The sequence below is a fragment of the Halichoerus grypus genome, chromosome 8 (assembly GCF_964656455.1).
Source record: "Halichoerus grypus chromosome 8, mHalGry1.hap1.1, whole genome shotgun sequence".
Taxonomy (NCBI): Eukaryota; Metazoa; Chordata; class Mammalia; order Carnivora; family Phocidae; genus Halichoerus; species Halichoerus grypus.
The window spans coordinates 91,565,932-91,578,690 of NC_135719.1; the positions used below are offsets into that span (position 1 = coordinate 91,565,932).

At 35.1% G+C, this 12,759-nt stretch overlaps 1 protein-coding gene across 1 annotated transcript in view; it reads left to right on the top strand.

Moving 5' to 3' along the window:
- Positions 1-10,365, top strand: part of SRP54 (signal recognition particle 54) — a 41,833-nt gene extending 31,468 nt beyond the window's left edge. Inside the window, exons 13-16 of the mRNA XM_078053567.1 lie at positions 27-135; positions 5,108-5,278; positions 8,656-8,751; positions 9,837-10,365. Of these exons, the coding sequence (XP_077909693.1) occupies positions 27-135; positions 5,108-5,278; positions 8,656-8,751; positions 9,837-9,928 (468 nt within the window). The 3' untranslated portion in view covers positions 9,929-10,365. The remainder of the gene's footprint in view (positions 1-26; positions 136-5,107; positions 5,279-8,655; positions 8,752-9,836) is intronic.
- Positions 10,366-12,759: the final 2,394 nt, after the last annotated feature.

The following is a 12,759-nucleotide window of genomic DNA, read 5'->3' on the forward strand; positions in this document are numbered from 1 at the left end:
TTTATGTTTAAATATATTTGTTTTAGGGGATGATCCCTGGTTTTGGAACAGACTTTATGAGCAAAGGAAATGAACAGGAGTCAATGGCAAGGCTAAAGAAATTAATGACGATAATGGATAGTATGAATGACCAAGGTAAGATGGCAGATTACTTGATCTAGAGGACAATGTTCTGAATATTTGCAAGTGGATAGTTTCACTGTGTTCTTGTGGACAAGATGGGCAAAAAATTTAGAGTGGAAGATTATAGTTAGGTGGATTTGTAGCTGTTTGAAAGCTCTTACTCAAAGGGTTATGACTACTGGATTGACTTCATCATAGAGAGAAATGTCTAGTACAGTGTTTCTCCAAACACTCTCCAGTGTTCTCCAAAGAACACTTGTTCTTCATGATGATGATAGAAATCACTTGAGAGCTCTGTAGTCAAATAAATTTGGGGGAATTCTGGGTTAAAAAACTATTAAGTTTATTTATTATAAGTTTCCTCAGAACTCTCATATGCTAACATGAATTGGAAACCTGTAAGAGAGATAGTTTAAGCAACGTTTACAAACTTATTTTGCACTGAAACTCTCAAGGTTTCAGTCTTTTTTTGGTGGGGGGAGAGAGAGTGTGTGCGTGCACAAGTTGGGGAGGGGTAAGCAGAAGAAGAGGGAAAATATACCCTCAATAAAATACTTTCCTGTATCTCCAGTCTCTTCTTACCTACTGACTTTTCTTCCCCATCAGCATATAAACATTCTTAATTTCACATTTCCTGGGCTGTACTTCTCCCTCATGCTTTTTTACTCTTTTTTTCTCTTTTCAGTCAAACTTCTTGAAAGAACAGTTTGTATTTTTCTCAAACTACTGAAATCTGACTTCTGTCCCCACCACTATGTGGAAATAGACCATACAAAGATTTCCAGTAACGTACTGGGCTGTTCCAGTGGATTTTTTTTAGTCTTTTTCTTGACCTTTACAACATTGGCTGTTGTTAATCACCTTTTTTTCTTGGCTTCTGTTATACCATCTCCCCAATTTTACCCTTACCTTTCTTGTTAACTCAGTCACTTTTTCACCTTGCCCCTAAAGTGACTATATACTACAGGTTCTGTCCTCAGCCAATGTTTCTTCTCATTCTGCTCATTTTCTTTGAATAATTCATCCACTTCTGTGCTTTCTCTACTGCTTGACCGATTATTTTTTGTAGTCTCTACCTCTTTCCTGAGCTCTAGGCTTTCATAGTAACCCAAATAAGATTGTGTCTTTCTCATCTCTGTATCTTCAACACCACAAAAAGTTTTGTATGTAGAATTAATAATTGCAGCCATATCTAGAGTATTTACTCTGTCCTGAGTGCTTTACATATATTAACCCATCTAATCATCATAGTAACTCTCAAGGGACAGTTCTGGGGTTAAAAGCCATTATTATCTGGCTTTTGCAGATTAGGAAACTGAGATACAGGAAAGTTGAGTAATTTGCCCAAGGATGCTAGCTACAGAATGGAGAGACTGGGCGTCAAACTCAGGCTTTCTGGCTCAAGAGCTGGACCACCTCTTTTCTAGATGCTCACTAAATGGTGGGCAGACATCTCTATTTACAGGTTTGAAAGTTTTCTGAGACACAGATCCAAAATGTAGTTTTCTCCCTTGGTGAGTGACACTTCCATCTATCTGATAGAGATCTATCTACTCAGTCACCCAAGCTAGAAACTGGGGTCAACCTAGATTTATATCCTTGCTGATTTTCTGTCTAGTGGTTCTGTTGATTATGGAGATGAAGGTATTGAAGTACCTAACGTTTCTCCTCTTAGTTCTGTAAGTTTTATGTCAGGTAAGCTCTTTTGTTGGGTACAGTACACATTTAGGATTGTTAGGTCTTCTTGGTGAATTGACCTTTTTGTCATTATGTATGTGATGTCCTCCTTTGTCCCTGGTCTGTTTTGTCTAATATTAATATAGCTTTCTTTTAATCAGTTGTTTGCATTGTTTATCTTTTTACTTTTAACCTGCCTATATCATTATATTCAAAGTGAGTTTTATGTCAACAGCATGTAATTGGGTTATTTTTTTTCTGTTAACACATTCTCATATACTCTCTTTTAGCAGATATATTATTGATATATTAGGATTTAGTTCTGCCATTTTATTTTTTGTTCTGTTTGTTCCCTGCGATTTTTGTTCTGATTTTTCTTTTCTACTTTCCTGAGTTACTTGAATGTTATTTAGTATTCTATAATTATTATAGAATAATTATTATTTATAGGTTATTTAGTACCTATAATTTTTCTGAGTGTATTTTAAAAAATAATTTTCTTTTTTTTTTTTTTTTTTTTTTTAAGATTTTATTTATTTATTTGAGAGAGAGAGAGCACATGAGAGGGGGAAGGGTCAGAGGGAGAAGCAGACTCCCTGCCGAGCAGGGAGCCTGATGCGGGACTCGATCCAGGGACTCCAGGATCATGACCTGAGCCGAAGGCAGTCGCTTAACCAACTGAGCCACCCAGGCGCCCTAAAAAATAATTTTCTTAATGGTTGTTTTAGGTATTACAATATGCATACATATTGAACTGTGTGGTATTACAATACGCATATACATTTAAACTTATCGCAGTTTATTTCTATTAGTTTTTTACCACTTCTAGTGGAATATAGGAACCTTAACATTACCTTAGGTTTAGTGAGTTCCACTTGCTAAATAATTCTCATATCTCCCCTCTTCCCTTTGTCTCTGAGTCCCCTACGTTAGTTCACACACTCATTATTTCTCACCTAGATCGTTATACAGTAGCTTCCTAATGTTTCCCTTTCAACTTTTTCACTTCTCTTTCTAATTTGTCTTCCTTACTGCCACAAGAATGGTTTTTCTAAACATAAAAAATTTTGGGACCAGGGGTAGCTCACTTGGTTGAGCATCTGACTCTTGGTTTCGGCTCAGGTCATGATCTCGGGGTCATGAGATCGAGCCCCATGTCCGGCTCTGTGCTGGGTGTGTAGCCTGCTTGAGATTCCCTCTCTCCCTCTTTCCCTCTGCCCCTCCTCCTGCTCGGGAGCTCGTGTGCACTCTGTCTCTCTCTCAAATAAATAAATAAATAAATAAATAAAATCTTTAAAAAAAAATTCTGGGGTCAGACTCTTTCAATGGCTCTTTCTTGTTGTCATAATGAATTTCAAACTCCTAAGCCTGGCATACAAATTCTGTTATAATCTTGTCCTTACCTACTTTTGCAACTTCTTAAATCTCAGCTCTTATCAAGCTTGGTTTCTTCTACACAAAACTGTTTTTATTCTTTTTTTTTTTTTTTAATATTTTATTTATTTGACAGAGAGAGACACAGTGAGAGAGGGAACACAAGCAGGGCGAGTGGGAGAAGGAGAAGCAGGCTTCCTGCCGAGCAGGGAGCTCGATGTGGGATTCGATCCCAGGATCCTGGGACCATGACCTGAGCCGAAGGCAGACGCTTAACAACTGAGCCACCCAGGCGCCCAAAACTGTTTTTATTCTAAACATCCATGTTCTGCTTTGTAGAATGTCCCTTGCTTCTTTCTCTTGTTTACTTAACTCATATTTGTCCTTTAGGACTACTCAGTTAAAGAAGAACCATCAGCATGGAGCCTTTCCTGACTTTCTTTCTTCTTTAAATTATGTCCCCTTCTGGCATTTGTTTAATTCTCTCATACTGCTTACCATGATGTGCTGTATTAGCCTGTCTTCTTTCACGTCACTCCACTTTAGGTCTTAGAATACATATTTCCTAAATATTTTATGGTGAAGATGTGGCTTAAAAGCTGCATTTATGAAATGGATTTAGGTTTTAATGACTGTAAGTTTATTCTGAGATAATGTGCTCCTTATTTACATCGTATTGGATTTCAGTTCACTTCTGGATGATATGCTTAGAGGGCGTAGACAAATTAGAAAATATTAGGAAATCAGGATAATAAATGGAGTTCTAGAAGCACCTGGGTGGCTTAGTCGGTTAAGCATCTGTCTTCGGCTCAGGTCATGATCCTAGGGTCCTGGGATCGAGCCCCGCGTTGGACTCCCTGCTCAATGAGGAGTCTGCTTCTCCCTCTCCCTCTGCTGCTCCCCCTTGCTTGTGCTCTCTCTCTCTGTCTCTCTCTGTCAAATAAATAAAAATAAAATCTTTAAAAAAAAATAAATGGAGTTCTAAACCATGTTATAAGAGGAACAGTCAAAAGATTTGGATATTTGTAACCTAGAGGAGATTCACCAGAGACTTGGTAGCTCTCAAATATTTGAAAGCCTTATTCTTTGTGCCTGGCAAGGAGACATGTATGCAAATAGGAAGAGGTGCCAGGTAAATTTATTTTATTTTAATATGTAAAAAGATTTTCCATAATTACAGGTATGATAGAATAGCATAGATTATTATATTTTAGATATTAGATAGTGGGTCATCTGGGAATATTAAGACAGGCTAGATGACCATTTATTGGGGGATGTTGTAGAGAGAATGCAGTTGTAATAGAAATTTTGACTAAAGTCCATTGCATTCCTGAGATTGTATACAGCGAAAGCCAGAAGAAATGCACCTCATATTCTAAGAGTTATAAATACACTGGAGGGAATTAACTCAACTCTTTTTGTCACAGAAAGGATTAAAATACTAGTAGTAATTATATGGAAAATATTACCATTATTCCGTTGATGATAGATAGAACCTACCTACTTCTGTTGCTTAGATGCCTAAATTTATGATTTAAATGTTAATAGTTATTTAGAGCTAAAGTGAGCACTTTTCTTTTTTGAAATATACCTTATACTTTTAGTATATGCTCTGAGGAGCAGTTGGATATGAGATATGGAAAAGGTGGACATGGGTTTTAAAGGTTTTCAGAATGTTCTATTTTACTTAAACTGTGGGGTGAGTACATGTGTATTTTTTTTATTGTTTTTATAGCTTACAAATATTATAGATGTTCTTTTGAATATGTTTAATGTTTAAAAATCAGATGCAAACATGGCAGGTGATAACATTTGTTAAATCAGGTGGTGGTTTCACCATTTTATTTTTGTGTGTGTATGGTATTTGTACATAACTGTTTTGATAATGAATGTTAGTTGTATGTAAATGAAAGTAATTAATCCTTGTCTACAGAACTTGACAGTACTGATGGTGCCAAGGTTTTTAGTAAGCAACCTGGAAGAATCCAAAGAGTAGCAAGAGGATCAGGTGTGTCAACAAGAGATGTTCAAGAACTTTTGACACAATATACCAAATTTGCACAGATGGTAAAAAAGATGGGAGGTATCAAAGGACTTTTCAAAGGTAAGAAAAGTAACAGGCTCCTCATTAGTTAACATAGTGAAAGTAAAGAAAGAAGTTGAAAAACTGAAATTAAAGCCAGGGAGTACTGCCAGTATTGGGAAACATATTGCTGAATTTCATGTTCTATTGTAAGTTCTTCTGGAATGTGATCTGTGATTTCTCTGTTTTCAGATTCAAGGTAATGAACACTAATTAAAAACAAACTTAATGACTTCATTTTTATGAAGATGTAATGCATATTAAAGAAAATTTAGACAGAATAAGAAGGTATATGGAAAAAACTTAAAACACCCGTTACCTTTTCTCCCCAGAGAATCCTATGGGTCCTACTGCAAATAGGACTATAACTAGTGCTTTGATATAACTAGTGCTTTCTTCTGAAACATCATGACTATTTTTCTATATTGCTAAATATTCTTCAAAATACAGCTTTTAAGCACTGAATACTCTTCCAGTTATGCTTGCATCTTTGTTTTGTGCAATGGATATTTAGGCTGATTCATCTGCTGTATCAGTATCAGTTCTTACATCAGTTCCTGTGCAGTCTTCTGGGAAGCCAGGGATTTTGTCTGCTTTGATCAGATACATAGTACTCGCTGAATAAATTTTGTAGTAATTTAAGATTTCCGGGGCGCCTGGGTGGCTCAGTTGTTAAGCATCTGCCTTCGGCTCAGGTCATGATCCCAGGGTCCTGGGATCGAGCCCCGCTCATAGGGCTCCCTGCTCGGCAGGAAGCCTGCTTGTGTTCCTGCTCTCGCTGTGTCTCTGTCAAATAAATAAATAAAATCTAAAAAAATAGAAAATAAAAAAAATAAAAAAAAGATTTCCAATTTAATGATCAAATGTTTCTTTTAGTAGGTGTTTTTTAGATTACTACTCAAGTTTAACATCTCTTCATACATTTATTAGTTTGGATTTCCTTTGTGAGTTACCCCTTAGGTTCCTTGTTCATTTGTCTCATTTTCCCCCCCTGTTGCTTTGTAGTAACACTTTAAAATCCTTGGTTTATGTGTGCAAATATTTTACCCAGTTTTCATTTGCCTTTTATTTTTATTTGTATTTTTTAGTGAATGGAAGCTTTCATTTTTAATGTAGCCACGCCTAATTATCATTTTCTTGATTTCTATTATGCTCAGAAAAGCCTTCCCCATGCTGATACCACAGTACCCACCTACATTTTTTACTTGTTTTGGTTTTATTTTTTAGGTTTTTAACTTTTTATCCCATCTGAAATTTATTTTGCTGTGTATTGTGTAAGGTAAAAAGATAAATTTACTTTTCACAGTTGTCTTAACCCTCTCTTAAAATTTTTTTCTGTATTATAAACACTATTAAAATGAACTTATTATTTCAAAATATACTGATTAGATAATCTCCAAAGGTGAAGCAATACTGCTGAATAGCTTTCTAAAAAGGATGAGTATTGATATAATTTTTATCCCTTTTGTCTTTGACAGTTTTCTTATTTTCTTTGCTTGTTATGTGCTATTTTCTTTTTCTTAAGATTTTATTATTTATTTCTTTATTTATTTGAGAGAACACGGGAGCATGCAAGCATGTGAGTGGGGGGAGGAGCAGAGGGAAAGAGAGAATCTCAAGTGACTGCCTGATGTGGGGCTCGATCTCATGACCCTGAAATCGACCTGAGCTGAAATCAAGATTCTGTGGCTTAACCAGTTGAGCCACCCAGGCGACCCTATGCTGTTTTCTTTTTTGTGACAGGGAGAAAAGTTAGACAAACATGTTTAAGACTGGTTATAATTCTTCACATCACATGCTATTTCAGATAGTGATTATTAAACACATGTCAGTTTAACATCTTTCCCAAATAACCCAATTTTTTTTTGTAATTTATTTATTTATTTTAGAGAGAGAAAGAGAGGGGCACCTGGGTGGCTCAGTTGGTTAAGTGTCTGCCTTTGGCTCAGGTCATGGTCTCAGGACCCTGGGATCAAGCCCCACATCCGGCTCCCTGCTCAGCAGGGAGTCTGCTTCTCCCTCTCCATCCACCTCTCCCCCTGCTCATGCTTTCTCTCTCTCTCCTCTCTTGCTCTCTCTCAAATAAATAAAATCTTTAAAAAAAGAGAGAAAGAGAGCACAAGTGGGAGGGGCAGAGGGAGAGGAAGAGAGAATCTCAAGCAGACTCCACGCTGAGCTGAGCGGGGGGGGGGGGGGGGGGGCAACATGGGGCTCAATTTCATGGGCTTGAGATCATGACCTGAGCTGAAACCCTGTTGGATGCATAACCAGTTGTGCCACCCTGGCGCCACTTTTTTAAGGCCTTTTTTTTAAAGATGTATTTATTTATTTTAGAGAGAGCTGACTATTCTTGAAAGAATTACTGTAGATCCATTTATCTAAGCATTGATTGATTGCTCAATAAAGGCACAATCAAGATGAAATGGGCAGTGGATGTGGCACACATTCTTGTCACACCAAACTCTTAATATTTTTTAGAAGTTTTAAGTCCTCAGAAACAAATACTTGTGACACTTTACCAACGGACACAGAATTCACATCTTACACAGATGTATTAATCATGAAAAATTTTTTACAGATTTTATCCTATGTTTTCTAAAAACGTATCTTTTATTCATATTTCTTAATGCATATTTTTTATTCAGATTAACCAGCTTTGAAGTTCATTTTCATAATGCTTTTGAGAAGTACCAGAGTTAATGTTCCTTTGAAATAATTTTGCCTGAAGCAACTCTACTTACTTATTGTTGTTGCATCGATGATCTGTTTTGCTTCCTGTCTCTTGAGACCACAGCAGCTTTTCTCTAAAGGATGCTCTTATCTGGTCTGCCTCAGAATGCATCACTTTTATTGGCTTCCTTTTTTACTGTGGAGTTTCAGTTAAGTGTGTAGAAATTCATTGGTAAATGGAATTGCATTATTTGTCTTTCCATTCTCTGAAGCTTTTCATTATTTTTAACAGCTTCTTAGATATATGCAAATCTTCATGTTCTCCCAGTCTTATTCTTTCATATTAATTTACCAGCAACCCAGGCTCTTTCCCTATGAACCCTTATCTATAAAGTCAGGTTTTTGTTCAGCATTCTCCTATATGACTTTTAAACAATTGTTGTTACAGCTTACTATTAATAATCACTGGTTACAGTTTTATATTAACAAAAATCATAGCCCTTAAAAAATCCCTTAAATGCCCCTTAATATAGAATTTCATTTGTCCTTTCTCAAAAATATGTATGTAATTGAGATAAAGATTGGAAGGGAATATGTACAAATAGAAATAATGTGTTAGGGTGGTAAGGTTATGGGTGATTTTTAAAAATTTTACTCAGTTCATTAAACTTTCTATGATACCCTGATTATATTGCATTCTACATTGACTCAAAACCTTTTTTTTTCAGGTGGTGACATGTCTAAGAATGTGAGTCAGTCGCAGATGGCAAAACTGAATCAACAAATGGCCAAAATGATGGATCCAAGAGTTCTTCATCACATGGGTAAATACAAAGTTGTTGCCAGTTTATAATACACAGTTTAATTTATAAAGGTTGAGTTTTAATAAGCCTTCTGTTGTGGGGCACCTGGGTGGCTCAGTCGTTGGGCGTCTGCCTTCGGCTCGGGTCATGGTCCCAGGGTCCTGGGATCGAGCCCCACATTGGGCTCCCTGCTCAGTGGGAGGCCTGCTTTTCCCTCTCCCACTCCCCCTGCTTGTGTTCCCTCTCTGGTGTGTCTCTCTCTGTCAAGTGACTGGATAAAATCTTTAAAAAAAAAAAAAAAAGCTTTCTGTTGTGATATTATGAACATCTGTTCAAAAGATGTATGATTTGAGGGAAATGGCCATCTGAATTCTGTTGAATGGTTGTAATAGTGCTATATAATTGAGATTTTATTCCCTCTTCTGCTGCCATCTGTGTGATTTTTGAGCAAGATACTTCATCATCTTCTGTTAATGTTTGTTCCAGTGATCTTTTGCCCTAGTTTGGAATCTGGGTATTTTCAATGATGAGACTTTGAAATTATATAAGGATTTTGAAACCCAGTTATACTTTTGCTATGTGACCTATGAAGAGTTCCTTAAATTTTCTGAAAATCACAGATAATATCTCATCAGGAAATTGTGACAGTTAAGTGAGCTAATATATATGAAGGCATTTATCAGCTCTGGGCATATAGATGTTTAATGAATGGTGAATTCTTTTCTTCCCGTAAGTCCTGTGAAACAACAACTCCACTCCCCAGAATTGGTTACTATTAACAACAAGACTCTCTTGGACTTCCCAGAAAAAATTCTTTTGTTTAGATTTATTGACTCCCTGCTGTGTGACAGGTACTGTTCTAAGATCTTTTCATATATTATTTACTCCTTCTCACTTGATGAGGTAGGTTATTTTTTTTCTGTTTTATAGATAAGGATACTGATGATAATACAGATTTTTAATTGGTATGTTCTTTAAGGCTGATGACCAAATTATAGTCAGATCCCAGTAAATTTTTTAGAAGTTAAAGTACTTATTTGGCAAGAGTAATATATGTTTCAAGTTCCACGTAATAATGATCTGATTTTACTCTATTTTTACTCTAGGTGGAATGGCAGGACTTCAGTCAATGATGAGGCAGTTTCAACAGGGTGCTGCTGGCAATATGAAAGGCATGATGGGATTCAATAATATGTAAAGAAGATGCCTTAATATAAACTGACTCAGTTGATTACATTATTTGCTGAGACCTCAGAGTTTCCCTCCTTTTTGCAAACAGGAAAAAAAAAGAAGTATTTTTCTTGCCTGTCTTGCCATTTTTCTTCCTCTTCTCATCTTTTTTCCCCTCTCCTTTTCTTCTTTTTTCCTTCCTACTTCCCTCCCTCCCTTTGATGCAAGGGAGGAATATATAGTTTTTGTGGAAATCATTTTATTTTTGCTTCGGGTTTTCTTCTGTTAGTTTTCACCATCATAATACTTCTTAAGTTAAACAAATCATGATATAAAATTTAGTACTTAAAAGTTTTTAATTGTCTTAAAGGCCAAGCATTACATTTGTAAACAGTCCTGGTCAGTAGTTACATGATGTCTCAATAAAAGTGCTGTAAAATAAACTTCAAACTCGTTATAAATTAAGGGGTTGTTAACTTCCTTTATGATTTAAATTTATCAGTGGATCACATTAAAAGGCAGACAGAAAAACCAACGGCTCTATGTCACTTAAAACTAGTCCTATAGGGCGCCTGGATGGCTCAGTTGGTTAAGCATCTGACTGTTGATCTCAGGTCTTGATCTCAGGATCATGAGTTCAAGCCCCGTGTTGGGCTCCACGCTGGGCGTGGAGCCTACTCAAAAACAAAACAAAACTAGCCCTACAAGTATACCTTTAAGCAGAAATGTGGTAGAAGAACTTAACCATTAGTATTAGGAATTTTTGTTTAACTTAGAACAATTACGGTAATTTTGCCATAGAAAATCTCAGGCCTGCCATTTAAATTGAAATTGCGAATTTAGTTAGTTTATAATATGATGTTTTGTATATAGCTTCCATTTTTTTACCTCATATATTTGAAGCCTTAATGGCAATATTTGTTTTTTTTTTGAAAAGCCAATTTTGTTGTTTATCACACACCAAAAAAATCTGCTTGACGAAACTGATGTACTTTGGTGATAGTTAACGTATAGACCTTCCTAATGAGAAAATAATTGCGTATAATGTTGATTTGGTTGTTGGTTACTTTGAATTGCTACACAGTTCATTTAGAAAAGTGGCTTTTAAATAAATTATGGAATTAATTTAAAAATACTAGAATAATTATTATACTTATTGATTAATGACATCATGAAGACTATACATATGGTGTAGTAGTGTATTTTGAGCTGTAATGGATTGATCTTTAGCAAAGGATTGATTTGTAGTAGTAGAAGAGTGAAATAAATGGCTAGTTTTTATAGTATTAATTTTTTATAATTTAGGTGTTTTAAAAAGGTCTTATAGGCTGAAGTATCTTTAAAAAGTAATGACATAAGGAATGCAACAGATTTTCTTGTTTACTTGGGCAAAGATTTTATATCCCACTAAATTATTTTTACCAGCTAAAAATTAGCATATCCCTATAGAACATTATATACCCTATATAAATGATGTATCTTGTGTTCTGCAGAAATGTCATCAAAAGGTCCAGCTATAGAAATTTGCTAATGAGAAAATATTGTTTTCCAAATTAGTTTCTAATTAAATTGATGCATACCACCTTTACTGGGCAAGCATTTTTGTGATTTCTATCCTCGGAGTACCACTTTTCACTTTGACCAAAGAAGAAAATGAGACACTTAGCCATACTTGATGCTCATTGTTTTATAAGTATTTTTGTGTCTGGTGCAAATTGTATTTTTCAGAAGCAAAAATTACAGTGGCAAAGGACACTAGAACTCCTAGTTCAGCTTCCGTATCTTTTTTTTCTCTTCTGTAAGATGAGGGAATTGGAGATGCTGTCTAAAATTCTGACCACATTAATTCCTCAATCTGACATCTTTAGTTACAAAAGCTATCCTTCCATCCTCACAGTTTTTGTCGAAGTACTGATGTTTTAACAGCATAAGTACCATATACCAAAATCAAATAATTTGACCAAATTTCCTTTTATTTTTCACTATTGTTAAAATTGGTTGCTAAGCTTTTTGATACCTGTTATAGTCCCAGCTTAGACCACAGCTAGATCTAATATTGTGTAACATTGGATTCTTCCTGAATTTTATTATAATGTTAATTAAACATGTATCAACATAAAATTAGGTATAATTCCTAAGCTTTCAATGCTTATATAATTATACAACAAAACCTCAGAAATTAATTTCAACAAACTATAGTGCCAACAAAGGGCAAATTAATGGGCAATTTAATGTGATGGATATCAGTATTCTTCTGGAACTATCATATTTGCTGGTATATAAGATAAGGTAAGTATACACAATGCATTGCAATTTTATGGAGTAATTTTTTGGAAAAAATTAAATACTTTTTATATGTAGTAAAAATATTTTAAAGTGTGTTGCATAATCATTATTTTGTTCAAATAAATACAGTATATTTTAATGAGAAGAGTTCCTAGGTCTGGTATGCAGTAATGTACTAATCTTGAAGAGAAGTATAGTGCCCCATAGCTAAAAAGAAATGTGATATTGTCAATAAATACTTATATACAAAAGGGAACAAAAGCAGGAAATTTACTAGAACTAAAGTCTCATCATTGCATATTTGGTAAAATTAATATAATATTAATACCTTATTTCAGTGAATGTAGAGGATTTAAAAAGTAAGCCATAATATAAAAATAAAATTGAATTTCTTTTACATATAGCTTTAATACATACAAATATTTGAGTAAGAAATGGAACAAACCATTTAAAACAAATGCAAAGGAATTTTAACTTGATGCTTGTATATGTGAATAAATCAAATATTTTACAGTTTGTATGAGACAAGTAACCAAGGAATTTGGATAAGCTCTAATAAAAACTGTCGGTGAG